This window comes from Parambassis ranga, chromosome 2 (assembly GCF_900634625.1).
Source record: "Parambassis ranga chromosome 2, fParRan2.1, whole genome shotgun sequence".
Classification (NCBI taxonomy): Eukaryota; Metazoa; Chordata; class Actinopteri; family Ambassidae; genus Parambassis; species Parambassis ranga.
Window position 1 is genome coordinate 18,255,483 of NC_041023.1, and position 14,575 is coordinate 18,270,057.

General features: G+C 41.0%; 1 protein-coding gene across 1 annotated transcript; it reads left to right on the forward strand.

The window, feature by feature from the left end:
- Positions 1-1,902: 1,902 nt before the first annotated feature.
- arl4ab (ADP-ribosylation factor-like 4ab) lies at positions 1,903-5,374 on the forward strand. Its single transcript, XM_028400502.1, has 2 exons — positions 1,903-1,983; positions 3,099-5,374. The coding sequence occupies exon 2, from the start codon at positions 3,170-3,172 to the stop codon at positions 3,773-3,775; it is 606 nt and encodes a 201-aa protein (XP_028256303.1). The 5' UTR covers positions 1,903-1,983; positions 3,099-3,169; the 3' UTR covers positions 3,776-5,374.
- The last annotated feature ends 9,201 nt before the right edge of the window (positions 5,375-14,575 follow it).

A 14,575-nucleotide genomic window follows, 5' to 3' on the forward strand; every position in this document is an offset into this window, starting at 1 on the left:
TTATATTTGTTAATATAGTTTTGGATATACTGCATGTGAGGACCTTTTTTCAATAAATATTTATGTTAGGTTGTTTTTTTCTCAAAGCTATTAATTTAGAAAAATGCAGTTTCAGTAAAAGCACACTTCACAGCCTAGTCAACATTGTCTATACCACAGATACTATAATTCTTATTGTTAAAGTGCTTCATTTAGGGTAAATTATTTGTGTAGCCTTCAACCAATGTGTGTAAGTGCCGGATGTGTATTGTAACCTTCCATTCACTGTGTGGGACCAGAACAGTCTCCCTGACAGTCGTTCTAATGTAACGGTCTGTTTCCTTTATTGATGGCACATTAAGTTTACTAGAGCAAGTGAGTGAGAGACTCAGTGTTGTCTAGACTTTAAAGCCAATGTAAAGACTCACTATGAAAACACAGAATTACACACCCAAATCTAAACAGTGAGGTTTAGACATTAAAAATACTACTTTTTTTAAATAGTCACAGCGTTATCCAGTGGATATTTGCATTAACATTTTGTATTAGTCAAGTTGTGACTCTTTTGTGTATTTGAATATATTTTCTAAAGCTGGAGTGGTTTTTGAGCTCTCTCTTGGCTACATTCTGTCACCTGTAATCTGGATGGGTTTGTCATTTGATACACAAATACTCTGCTAATCTTCAGGCAGACAAGATGCTGGCAACTCACTTCTGCAGTCATGTGTAAAATCAACCGTCTCATTAAGTGGACACAGATGCAGACGGGAGTTGAAGTAAGGCAAAAAAAAAAAAACAGTCTTTAATACAAAAAGATTTCGGTACACGGCTGGCAGAAGGAAATGAAAAACATCAGTTTCACAATTGTGTGTCTATATGTTCTATTTTTCAGTGGTATTGGTACATGTCCACCTCTTCAATTGGCTGCAGCTAAATGTGGCAGTGAATGACATTTTCAGTAGCACAAAAATATAGACATCTTTGTAATGTATTCTATTGTAATTGTCTATATCCATTTTTTTCCCTAACGTCCTCAGTGAATTCTTCTCTATTAATACATGCACTGCAGCTTCCATCTTATGTTGGCCAGGAGTGAAGCTTTTTATTGACTTTTAGGACCTTGGAGCTACCTACTATATAATATGACAAATAAAAAACTATCCACAGATTTTTTTTTATGTGTGATCCCAATAGCTCTGTTATGAATACACACATTCTTGATATTTTGACACAGGAAACAGAGGAAATGTTTGAGCCCACTGTGTCTGATTTAGCTCTCAAAACTCTGTTTCTATACAATATGTCTTACTGTGAGTTTTAAATTCCTCATTTAAACCTCTGACTCAGTCCCGGATTTTCTATGAAACTAGTCTCCTTTTAAGAAGAGAGCGACGTGCACGAGTTTGCGCGCGACCGCGACAGGCGTTGTTCACCGCCAATCACAGTGCGAAATGCGAATACATCAAGTCAAAGAGCAATAGGTAGAATGAGACCGGATGATGCCTTCAAAATAAAACAAATAAAAAGAAACCTAGGTGAACACTGGTATTTGTTTTTTATTTATTTGGTCTCTTTTTGGACAGAAAAAATGTATGTGTGAGACATGTGTATAACTGATTTTTCGCAGTTTAGCTATAACAGCCAAGAGCAGTAGAAAGACAGTAATATGTTAGTATCCTTGCATTTATTAATTCGTATAATAAAAAATTGGTTCCATAATTGAACATTGTAATTGTTTTTTTGTGTTTATTGTCATGCTGCAATTGTTTAGTAAATGTGAACACATTTTTTTAGATTAAAGGAGGCACGCATTTGGTTTTATTTTGAAAAGCGTGAGCGGAAACGGTGTGGTGAGGCCGCGCAGCTTGCCGCCACCGCTGCGGAGTGGAGAGGGAGTCCCTTCAGCTGAACGTCTCAGTGACTGTGAGACTGTCGGCAGGACTCAGAGCAATAAGCACAACCTGTGTACTGAGCATTCGTAATGGATTTTCATTGTTTGTGAAGGTAAGTTGCATTACGTGCCTGTAAATGATGTGTGTCTGTGTGGAAAACATCATGCTAGCCGCTGCAATAAATGACATAATGCTAAAGAGGGCGAAAATTGATGTACTGTCAATGAAACTTTACCTTCTCATGTTACCATAACGTTACGTCTCTTCGCATATAAATACACGACTTTCAGCTACACAGTCTATTAGGCTTACAACTTTAATTTTTTTTAACACTTGTTGGCAACGTAACCTAAATCGTGCCAGGTCTGATTTAGCATAGGAACGAGAGCGTTATACGCCAGACTCCATTTAAAATTTCACAAATTGACGCGTCTCTTGTTGAGTCTCCTTCTGTATACAGCAAGATACATGTAAATTTGTTAACAACGAGTCTCGAATATGTGTTATCTATTATTAACAAAAAGGCACCGTGTGTGTTCACTGTGTGTCCACTTTTAGTGACAATTCACCTGTCACAGTGTCTCTCCATTGAACAAGGCGGGAGCGGCCGCTGCAAATGTAAAATAGATTTTGTTACAGTCCAATCCGCTCATTTTGACTACATGTGTGCCATATTCTTCTCAACAGGTTCGCGATGTGAAACGTTATGGGAATACTAATGTGCGTTTTTAATATTATTATTTTGCCAATGCTTGGCGATTTTTATTTACATTTTTTTAATTGTTGTCAGTCCCTGTTGCCGAGCAACACCTTTTTTTAAGCTATATGTCCACGTCAGGCAGCTCAGCTCAGCTGTTGAAACAGCCTCACTTTGATCTGCCCCTGGCTGAGGACAGGAGGAGGAGGATGATGATGATGATGATTTGGGTAAAATCAAACCCTCCATCCTGTGGTTTACTGATTCACTCAGTGAATAGAAATTAGCGTATGAAACCCCGGTTGGCTTGGCGCTGTGGTACATGTGCAAATTCGCTGCTATCCACCCTGCTGTTTTATTTCTTATTCATCTGCTGGAGCCTGGATAATGTGAGGATGTGTAGTGTAAAGGGAGAGGGGGGATACATTCACTTGTTGGGTGTTTGGGCCTTTGTAAAGCAATGGATTGCTGAGTGTTTGTGTGTTTTGACTCATTATGCATTCCGTGCCCCCCCCCCCTCTCCACCACAGCTCCTGCAGCAGTCCTCAGAGAATAAAATCAGCCGGTGGGAATACTTGGTGACAACTTTTCCTGCTCCAAGATGGGGAATGGATTATCAGATCACCACTCTCTCCTGCCATGCCTTCCATCCTTCCAGAGTCTCCACATTGTCATTCTAGGACTAGACTGTGCAGGAAAGACCACTGTGCTATACCGCCTGCGTTTCAATGAGTTTGTGAACACAGTCCCAACTAAGGGTTTTAACACGGAGAAGATCAAAGTGTCACTAGGAGGGAGCAGGCGGACAGCATCCTTCCACTTCTGGGATGTGGGAGGTCAGGAGAAGCTGCGGCCACTGTGGCGCTCTTACACACGCTGTGCTGATGGAATTGTGTTTGTTGTGGACTCGGTGGATGCCGAGCGCATCGAGGAGGCCAAGACGGAGCTGCACAAGATCACACGACTGGCAGAGAACCAGGGGGTGCCAGTTCTGGTCGTGGCGAACAAACAAGATCTGAGGAATTCCCTTAGTCTGGCTGAGATGGAGAGCATGTTGGCTCTCGGTGAGCTCAGCAGCGCCACGCCTTGGCATCTTCAGCCAACTTGTGCTATTATTGGTGAGGGACTGCAGGAAGGACTGGAGAAGCTCCACAGCATGATCATGAAGAGGAGAAAGATGCTACGGCAGCAAAAGAAGAAGAGATGATGTGCCGACAGTAGAAATTACTGAAAAAAGAGCTGAATCTAAAGCAACATGGGAACTACTCTGAGCTGCTGGTTCATTGTGTTTGTTATGAAAGACACACAATGATCCTCATCCTGTTGGCTTCTTTGAAGTCTGATTGGCTGGGTCTGATCCTTCCTATGGAACTCAACCAGTGTTTGGCTCCCACAGAGGACAGTGGAATTTTTTTTTCTTTTTCCTGTGGGCTTGGATGCCATCAATCAGCAACAAGTTGTGGAAAGGAAGTACAGTATTTTTGCTACGAAGCAGCGAGCTATGAAGTTTACGCTGAACTCTCAAAGATGGACAATGAGCTGTCATTTGTCTGTTTATAGTTTACTTGTTGAACTATGTGCTGCATCTGTTCAAAAACAATCAACCTTTATATTTTTACTCTGCCAAAGCTCCAGAGGTTTACATGAAGACTAATAATGAATCTCTAAAGAATAGATTCACAGTGACCTTAAAACACACAATCACTCTCAAAATGGCTACCATACAGGAGTAGAAACTAGGAGAGTCTTGTCTGCCTGCCTGTGGCCACATGATGATGATGAGACGATCCAAGAGAACATTCTGATGTTTATCTACCTAACAACAAAACGGTCCAATCAGGACCTTTGTTCCCATTAATAATTCAACAAGACCAAAAAGTGCTTAGTATTACGTTATAAATGACAAGCACTGTCACTGCAGAAATGCTCAATGCTAACTAGCTAGCTAGAAGGCTATCATTAGTTTAGGAACATCAATACCAAAAAGGTATTTAGGTTCATATCCAGCTTTATTACACAGCCATGCTCATCTCTAAGGGTGGATCGTGTCCAGTCTGATTAATGAGTAAGCTAACCCAACATTCCTAACTAGCTTAGAAGATATCTTTAGCATACATGCCCCCTGTTTTTGATAAGGATGCCTGTTAGCTATCTAGCTATAGCTGCCATCAGTCTAAATATATTTGATGATTTATAGCCATAGGTTGAGTTTGACCGATGTATATTTAGCTGTACTTCCACTTTTATCGATGTCTTAAGACATGTTTATGTGCAATTCATTATTTACTGCACTAAAAGGTTCTAAAGTTGGCCACTTAGCATTTAGCAAATCAGGGAAAATAAAGAGTTTGTGATTGAAGTGGTGATTTTGACGTGATCCCAGGTCGTCTCCATGTGGCTGTAGAAGGTGAGAAGGTGAGTTGGCTGGGGGAAGCTGTGACTCCCATCACCAACATGGCTCTCTATAGATGTGTCTTGTTTAATCCTGCTGACTGATAGGCCCACTGGGCTCAGCAGGTATGTTCCTCGACTGCCTGTCGAGCTCCGTCCTCTGTGACAGGCTGGTGTCAGAGCCGTCCTCACCATTACCCGATGACACATTGGCATGCTCTGCAGAGCTGCAGTCTGAATGCACTTTAATAGTCATTTTTCCCTGACCTTCACATGGAAAATGTTGCTTCAAAAGAAGCAGTTTTACACAAATGTAGATGTCAGATCCTATTCCCCAACGCTGATTGGTAGGATGTTCATATTTATATGTCTGATTCACTTTGTTCATTTGGAATAAAGTAACGCAATCACAGTTCACCGTGGTCCAGGTTTCTTCTTCATTTGTTGGCGATTGTACCAACAGATCACTACTAATACCATACAATAGAACTGAACTGAATTCTGTGGGCTTATTCTAATGTTAAATATTCTGAATAATGAACCATGTTGTTTAAAGTCTAAGGATTGACCTAAACATTGTAGCTTTGCTTTTGCTACACATTCCAATTCAACAGCCACATTATTATATGTCCTGTTTTGGTTTCCTTGTGTCAGTTAAATAGAAATACTAGTTTTTGAGCTAATATTTGCTGATATATTTGAGAGATGTCCATCTAGCATTACATAGACAATAACCTGAACTTAACTTCACTATAGAAAATATGTACTTATTTATTTTAACTGTACATCTTATTCATGATATGTCTCAGCTCCTCAGCACAACAGTAGTGTGTGGGCTGGTCCATTTTACATGGGTAAATATCATCCAAATAGAAAGCTTGCTTCTATTGGTAACGTATGAAGATAGGGAGATTGTAGGGAAAAAAATAGGCAGTTAACTTCATACAGGCATATACTAATCCATGATTTCAGCAAATCTAGGCCACCTTAAACAGCAGAAAGTTTGGTGAGGTTTAGCTTAAATTTTTAGTTGTGTGATAAAGTGTTTCTTTTAAGTAGACAGACTAGGCCTACTCAGAACAGTACCAGGCACATAAAACACATGGAGATTATGGAGGGCCTCTGGTCTAATTTCTTTCCTATTTTTGGGTTTCTGGTGCATGCTAAATCATGTGCCACACATACTTCCAGCTGGGGGATAATGGAGGTGAAACTGGCACAGGCCTGTTGTAGCAGTTTCAGAGAAAATGAAATCTGTGGGCAGATTGTCCTCCCAGCATGCTTATAGCTGAGTCCCAACAACCTCAAAAAGAATTCCAAATAGGGAGTTATTTATCCCAGATTTTAATGCTCGGGGTGCACCGTATAAACATGTGAATGAATGTTCAGTAGTATTGTTTCTGTGCGTAACAGAAACAGTCAAATGAAACAAGGAACAGTTGGTTGGCTGCCCTTTCCTGCAGCAGCATCCTTCTCGCACAGCAGTATGGCTGCATGCCCAGCAGCCGTGTATATTTTCCATTACTCAAAGCTGGGTGAAATGCCAGGTTAAGCCTCTCCCTGTCCCAATGGCAGGAGGGTGATCAGCAGAAGTGGCTTCAGGGGTCACCTGTTTCCAACCATTCATATCAGACCTTTTAACTTCCTGGAAACACACACGATCCTGGCTGCGACTCTTCATTTTAGACTCCAATTAACTGTGGATTAAGAGCTTAGACAGAACCAGGTCTCTACTAGGTTACTAATTTATATATTTATGGGGACATAAATCAGGTCCCAAATGTCAGCCTTGCCCTCTTTGACATCGAAAGGTGGATACAAAGGATATGAAGGTGTAGCCGGTGGCCTCAGTGCGTTCCTCTACAAACCCTGTCATCTGTCTCCACACTTTCCGACTGCTACATCTGACCCTCAGCTCCTTTGACAGCACTTGCTGGCCTGACCTGACACTGCACCTCCCTTCACACTGGGCCTGGAAGGGGAAAAGGAGGGAAAGTTGCTGATCTTCTCATGGTCAGCGATAAACAAGGTTAATGACCCCACTGCTGTCAGGAAGCTCCAATGCTGACATCTATATGACAACCCTGGCCTACTTTGCCCCAGGGCTCCCACCTTGTTTTGCAAAAATAAAACACGTACATAAAATAAATAAAAATTATGTGTAAAAGCACATTAGGACTTGTGGAATCTTTGAGCGATCCCCCAGGGGCCATATGAGGAACTGCAGTTTTTCACAATTTATATCACCTTCACTTCATATTCCTTGAGCAGATTAAATTGTACTCAGGATCAGGATCAAGTGAACAAATCAGCAATACCATAATGTGACACTAAGTCATAAAATGCAGTACTATAGATTAGATGATTGTTTACAAAAGAGCCAGCTGGAGGTCACTGTATGGTGACACAAATATCAATAAATCAATCAAACACTCCCTTTCATCATGAGTCATAGTCTGATTAATTCTCCGCCTCAACTCCACTTGCTCCCCATCTCTTTGTCTGTATTTTTTTACACTGGGAGTTTAGGCAGACTATAACATGACACGCCATCGTGGTGATTTTTAGAGCCTCCCACGTGGGCTCAAAATGTAATAGTGAGATCACGGATGGTTCTATAGTTTATTATCTAATCCAAACACAGCAGCACAGATCAGTAATTCCTCATTCATTACTGATTACTGTAAAGTTAAATACACTTTCCCCCCCTTAATGAAATCATGTATCATGTTGGTTAATGCAACATTTATCAGGTCTTATATTACAAGCCCCTTTCTCAAAGCCCCTCCACATGACACCAAAAAAACAACAATGACCCATGTGTACATGTGTATTTCATCCACAGCTCTGTCATCCAGTGTGTTTCTTACAGCTAAGGAAATGAACCTTGAAAGTCAGACCATCCATCAGACAAGTACTGCAGAGTGTGTATTCAGCAGGAAACCAGGCTGAACGTCATGGGGGTCTCTGTTCAAGCTGATTGATGACTGTGTGAACTGTTAATCTGATGGCTGGTCAGCACTAGCTGTGAAGGGTGTAAACGGTGCAGTCTTTAGAGCTGAGGACAGGATATGGTGATAAGGGAAGAGGAACCACTCCCTGCCTGCCTCTGTTTCCTGAGAAGAGGCTGGCGGACTGCCACTGTGTGACCCCACCCCCCCCAACACTAACCTAACCAAACCAAACTTTAAACACTGAGTGGAAATCGGCCAGGGCAACCTATTAACTACCTCATCAACTTCTGCTATTATTCTGTCCTTTCAAAGTTTAACTCATGACTCCATTTTTTTACTTTACGCTTAGCATTGTCAAAGTTACCCTGCGCAATCAGTGTAATAAAAGACTTGGTTATGGGTTTGTCTGGTGACAACAAGAATGACCGTTCTTAATTGTATGCCATCTACACACATGCTTACTAAGTGTTCAGTTATGATGGAAGGGAAACATACTAGTAGACTCAGTAGTAGGCCTCAGAGGTTGCTGATTGGCTCAAGAGTATCTTGTGACCATGCTCACCTTTGGACTTTATGTGCAAACACACCTCTTAAGTCCGTAACAGCATGTTATGGAGGGGTTGACGCTGTCATGTAATAAAACACTGTCAAAGTATCCTAAAACACCTCACAGCACAGGAGGTGTCTCCAAGTCCACATTTTAGGATGATGACCCACATACACACAGACTCAAGGTGTCAACACAATACCAGCCACACCAATCACAGCTAGTACTGCTGTTCAGTCTTTCTAGGCTAAATAAGGCTAAATAAAACAGAATGTTCTCCTTCCTGTGAAGTTTTCTGCATCTGTATCTCCTATTATCACAGTACATCACTGTTTACACTATACACACAGTGTGTCTATGATATCAACATGACTCATTCTTAGTTTACAACTTCATATGCTGACCATCTGTATCACTGAGTGTTAAGGGCAAACCTCCAGAGAGAGCTTGTTGCGTAACCCTGACCTTTGTGAGCCTTCACTGACTTTTATCTCTGTATAAACAGAACCAGCCACTGTCTGTCTTCCACTGGAATCAAACGATACTTTGAAGTTTTTATAGAAACCTCCACCATCCAGTTTGTTTATAATACCTGATCCAGTCTGGCTGCTGTTTCTGACCAGAGAACCATGCTGCTGTGGCCCTGAAAGTCCTTTATTAGGAGTTCATGCACAGGCTGCCATGGGAGTAGTGTGTGTGTGACAATCCCAGCAGTTAGGAAGCTGGGTTACACACCACCTTGTGCTGTGACGCAATGAAAGGTCAGAAGTCAACAGTGTGTCAATAATCACAGAAGCTGCTTTTTCTCTGTATTTTAAAGTGTCACTGACTGATTAGATAACATCACACAGCTGCCAGGCTCACATGTGACCCAAACCTATCATGACCTTGAATTTTCTGGCTGTCTTTTGTTCTAATGACAAAATCTGGGCAGCGTCAGTGTGTACTGAAACACCAGAGTACATAGGGTAAACAATGTATGACTGCTACATTAGACAAGTATTGTAACTAGAAGTCCTGTGACTAGTTATGTAATCAAAGCAAAGTACGTTAGTGTGGGTTAAATTCAGCTAGCAGTGGCTAATGAGAAAATGCAGGCTAAGAGTGGACTGTGGTGGACACAGTTTACAAAACACTACAGGCAGACAAACCCAATTTGAAAGGCTAAGAAAAAATCCCAGAATACAATGCAAATGTAGAGAAAGCTAAATAAACAGGTGAAAGGCATGTGAGGTAACAAGACACAGGTGAGTTGCGGTGCAAGTATCACACACAGGAAATGTGGGAGCAGGAAGTGAAGCAATCTGAAACAAGGACAAAGGTGAGTGCTTTCAAAGTAAAACAGGAAGTAACTGAAACAAAAAAAAACATGAGGATGTGGCATTCCATGTGTCCAGGAAAACCCTGAAAAATGTCCATCTTTTAATTCAGATTAACAAAGTTTGAAGTTTGTATTGCAGGGTCACAGTGTCTGTCAAACTTTTCCACAAATCTGCAGCTTTTGAATGCACCACATGGCCAACTATTCACTCAAGTGTATGGAGCCAATATGAAGATTTAGAGTGGGAAGCATCACCAGTTATTTTACATTACACATTACATAGTTTACATTTTAAAACACAAATAGAGCCGAAAAAAGACTTACTCAAAGTATTATGGCAACAATATGAACGTTTAATGATTCATCAGCTGATGACATTTATTGTCCCATATATATATATTTTCTATATTGTGTTTCAGAGGAAATGCCAGTGTGAACTTGTTACTACAAGTGGCAGGTGTGTGGCCTCACACAATGGCTGAATTGTCTAGAAGTCTGGCCTAATTCCTTTCCTGTTCTGTACAAAGAATCGGTCTGGTCTCTGTGGATTTTAGTTGGATTTCCAAGGGTCAGTACCAACGGAGACAGAATAAACTTTCTGTGGACACGTCTGGCTAGACACAAAGTATGTGATGTAGGCAGAGCAACAACAAGGCATTCAGAGTGAATGTGTCAAAGTAGTAGTTTGTTAAACTTAAATATTTCCAGTAAGGCGTGAAATGATCAGCTTTAATTGTTTAAATAAAACCTCTGTTGGCTGGTTTTATTTGAGGTTTGCCTCTTGTTTTGCTAAACCACACAGTCGCTGAGGCAGAGTCTAATTAGAAGCAGTCCAATGGAATTCCTCTTGTCATTTGTAAATGCATCAACACTCCAAATCATTACATAACCTGACTCACGTTGTGCACACAACTCATCTTTGCCTTTGTTGTCCTCTCAGGTTTTCCATCTAACCTTACATAATCTCTGTTTATCACCGTCCCTAAATATTTCAGCAGCTGACAGGTTGAAGAAGTATGTTTTAATCTTTTCGCTTCTCTTCTCAACATGCTGCCTCAAGCTGAAGTCTGCTCAGCAACAGTCAAGTGTGGCGTGATAATCGGGGCAGATGGCCTTTTTATTTCTCTCTGCGGCTGACACACTTCTGCACTCAATGACCTGTTGCAGCAGCTCGTGAGCCAGCTTGGTAATTCTTCATATCTTATTCTACTCTGCTACAAAAAGAAACCTGCTTTTGTTAACCTGGCACGCTGGGAACAAGAGGGTGGAAGTGGCCCTTTTGGAGATACTGAAGGGGCCAAAGACTAACAGGGAGCCACAGCATGATGTTTCATTAGCACCTTTAACTGACATGCTGAGAGGGCTGGCAGCTGAAGTCCCCTTGTGTTGTTTCAACTGTTTGAATAGACTAGAGATAGAATAGAGGTGTCGGTACCCACCCTCTTATAAAAGCATGTGACAAATCCAACGCACCTGGAACAGCTTTACAGAGCTCCTGATGTTTGTTTGATCTGATCGGCTGTGATTTGTTGTCCTCGCTTCAGTCTCATGATTTAAGAAGGCTTTACAGATAAGGCTACCTCTGCTTGCTTTACTGAAGCAAACATCTTTCAGCTGATGTGGTTCTAAGCTCCTGTCCCAACACCTGACTGAGCCCTAAGCTGTGTACTGGAATGACCTTTCAAAGGATAAACTTGTACTGGTATCTCTGGGTGAAGATGTTTCTGTGTCCTGTGAACAGTGGCTCATTCCATGCCCTTAGCATTATCAACTTGAAAGTCAAATTGTTAGTACCAATGTCAAAACAATAGAAAAAGTGAAATTTCCCATGTACTTAATGCTTCATGTCATTTTACATTTTAATATATATATATATATATATATATATATATATATATATATATATATATATATATATATATATATATATATATATATATATATATATATATATATGTGTGAACATTCATCCATTTTGTGATCAAAAGCGAAATAGAGGCATTTCTTTTCATCTGTCAGATTTACACCAAAACAACCACTTTCCCTCCCCATTGTTTGCCTTCACAACGAGGATTCTGGGTAAATAGCCTTAAGCAAAGTGGGGTCTGATCCACTCGAGTTATCTACATCCGTTTGCACCATCTGAACCACAAGGGTGGCAGGACCATAGCCACATCTCCACCAAAACTTGAACCAAATATATCATGTGGGCCACTTTAGGGCCGCATACAGGTTACAATATAAAGAAAAAAACATAGCCAAAAGATAGAGTTTTGAGTCACATTTTCTATTGTGCATGTGGGCCACTAGAGGCTCACATCCATTTCATCAGGGCCAGATGAAGGCCACCAGTGCTGTATCAATGCCAGATGTGGGCCACATTCGCTTGCTATGTGGGATTAAGTTTGCTGATGTTCACCCATGGAGAACAACATTAGAGAATAGGAAAAACCCTACAGTCTTGCACTCCTTAGCAAGACTCCTTGAAGGTGTCAGTACTGGAACTTCATCTTCTTTTGTGGTGTGAAAGCAAAGTCATAGAACCACAGAATGCTCTGAGTTATATTTGTCATCATGTTAAAGGAAATCTATGCTGACATCTGGTGCACCCTACGGCTGCAGCCCTGATGCAGTTTGCTACCAAAGGTTTCTAACTAACCAGAAGTATCTAAGTGGCAGCCATGATAGGAGACCAATGCACTCTGGAAGTATTTGTATATGGGAAAGATGGCCTTTTCTCTATGAGCACCAATTATAAATATGCACCAGAGGCACAAGATTTATAACAAGTCCATCATTTTGGTTGCAAAATATAATTGTTACAAACTACGATTGTCACCACAATGGCACATGAGGCTGTCATACAATTGATAGACACAAAACTATTGTGAAACCCATCTCAAACGCAGGTTTAGTATTTTGGCAAAACCATATTTCTTTATGTCTTCCTTATTAAAGTCAGATGTATGCAGTCATTATTTAGGGAGTTGTGTAATTCTGCTGCTGCCGGCAGAAACACGTTTCTTCAAACACACTGTCCTCATCCAAAGCCAAAATATTATTCCCCCCAGATGCAGTGTTCTTATTGTGCAGGACATGTGATCTGCTCTGTCAGTGCCAAGAACACTTGGAGACTGCAGGCGTATCTCAGTGCTGCACAGCTGCCTCCTGTTGGAATGGCTTCAACCGTTTATACCAACATAACACACACTGTAGGTAATCTACAAAACACGCTCACACATGTGCTCCCTTCCCTCTGACCAACACAAGATCATTATCATGAGCTTTCAAGCTCCCTTCCTTTTGTCTTCGTGTTGGCCTTTGAAGGAGAAAAACAGTCTTTAGTGCCGTCCGCAGGAAAATCCAGCTGGTTCTCATTTTTATGGTGCGTTTACTTCAGGATGCAAGTAGTCCTTTAGAGGAATTGTACAGTCGTCCAATATTTTAGGGACATCAGCTTCAGTTGTTGTTATTGACTCCTGCAGATGTTTTCATTCTTTTGAGACTGTGCTCCATGTTGACATGATTGCCTCACATAGTTTCTGCTGATTTCTCAGCTACACGCTCATACACCACACCACGGAGATGTTCCGCAGTATTCCTATCTGCTGCCAGGGAAAGACGCTGATGTTCACTGACAAACTCATGAAACCAGTTTGCTGACATCTGGCTTGCAACTGGCGCTGGCTTCACACCATGAAGGGCAGCTAATTAGCCTAAGCAGAGCTAGACCCAGTTTAAATTGCTTTTAAGCGCGATATGTGCAGACCTATTTTCAAATCTGGGTATTGCACACACAATCTGGCTCTATCCGACATCTTTTCTGACCTCCAAACAGCTAGGTGTCACATTGTAAAATCAAAACCCCGTTGAGACTGGGGTAGGACAGGGTACGCATATGTGATGTATGGTTTAATACTTTCAGTTTCCTCTGTGGTCCAGAATTCTGTTGATTCCTTTGTAGCCATTTTAAAACTAAACTCTGGGCAAAGTGTTCTTACTTTGACAGATGTTTACACACAGCTTTTGTACACAACCCAGATACTGTCCCTGTGAACAAGGAAGTATGATGTCACTATTCAGACCTCTATCCACCTCTCAGAGGAGGATCTAGAATGGATTTGCGCTGTTCAGATTGAGAAAATATTTTTCACAATCACACAAAGGGTCATAGAGACCCAATTAGCAAGTTAAATTGGATTAAAACAAACTGGTGTGATTGTTCTGCTAGTGCAGATTCTACTGCCAATCAAACAAGAAAAAGTCTTGGTCCAGTTCTAAACAAACTGCAGCTCAGCTGAATCATGGACCAAATGTAATTACACCATCTCAATCCACGATGCCATTTGATTAATGTGTCTGTAAAACTGACTGGCAACACACCAACTGTGAAGTAGACTAGACAAAAAAAAAACAATAGGGTCCTGAGAGACACACACCCAAGAACACACATATATACACTTTTTTTTAAATAGAAAGGTAAAAAAATGACTGTGCTTTGTGTTGTTCTTCTGATGTTTGTAGCATTAAATATGAGCACATTTTGCTTTTCAGTTTGTGTTTCTATGTCCAGATTACTGCTGCTCCTTATTGTTACCAATACAGAATAAAAGAGTCCACATGCTTTAGACATTGAATGATTTACACATTTTACTACACAGAGTATGTATGCATGTAGGACACAGGAGGGTCAGCTTCAACTTTAGCCATCAAAAACTACAATACATCTTACAATATTTCATCATGTCTCAACCTCAACTCATCAATTATTGGTTCACAATAGGTGTTTCCCCA

Coding starts and splice junctions, on each gene's coding strand:
- arl4ab (XM_028400502.1), top strand. CDS start 3,170: ATGGGGAATGGATTATCAGATCACCACTCTCTCCTGCCATGCCTTCCA.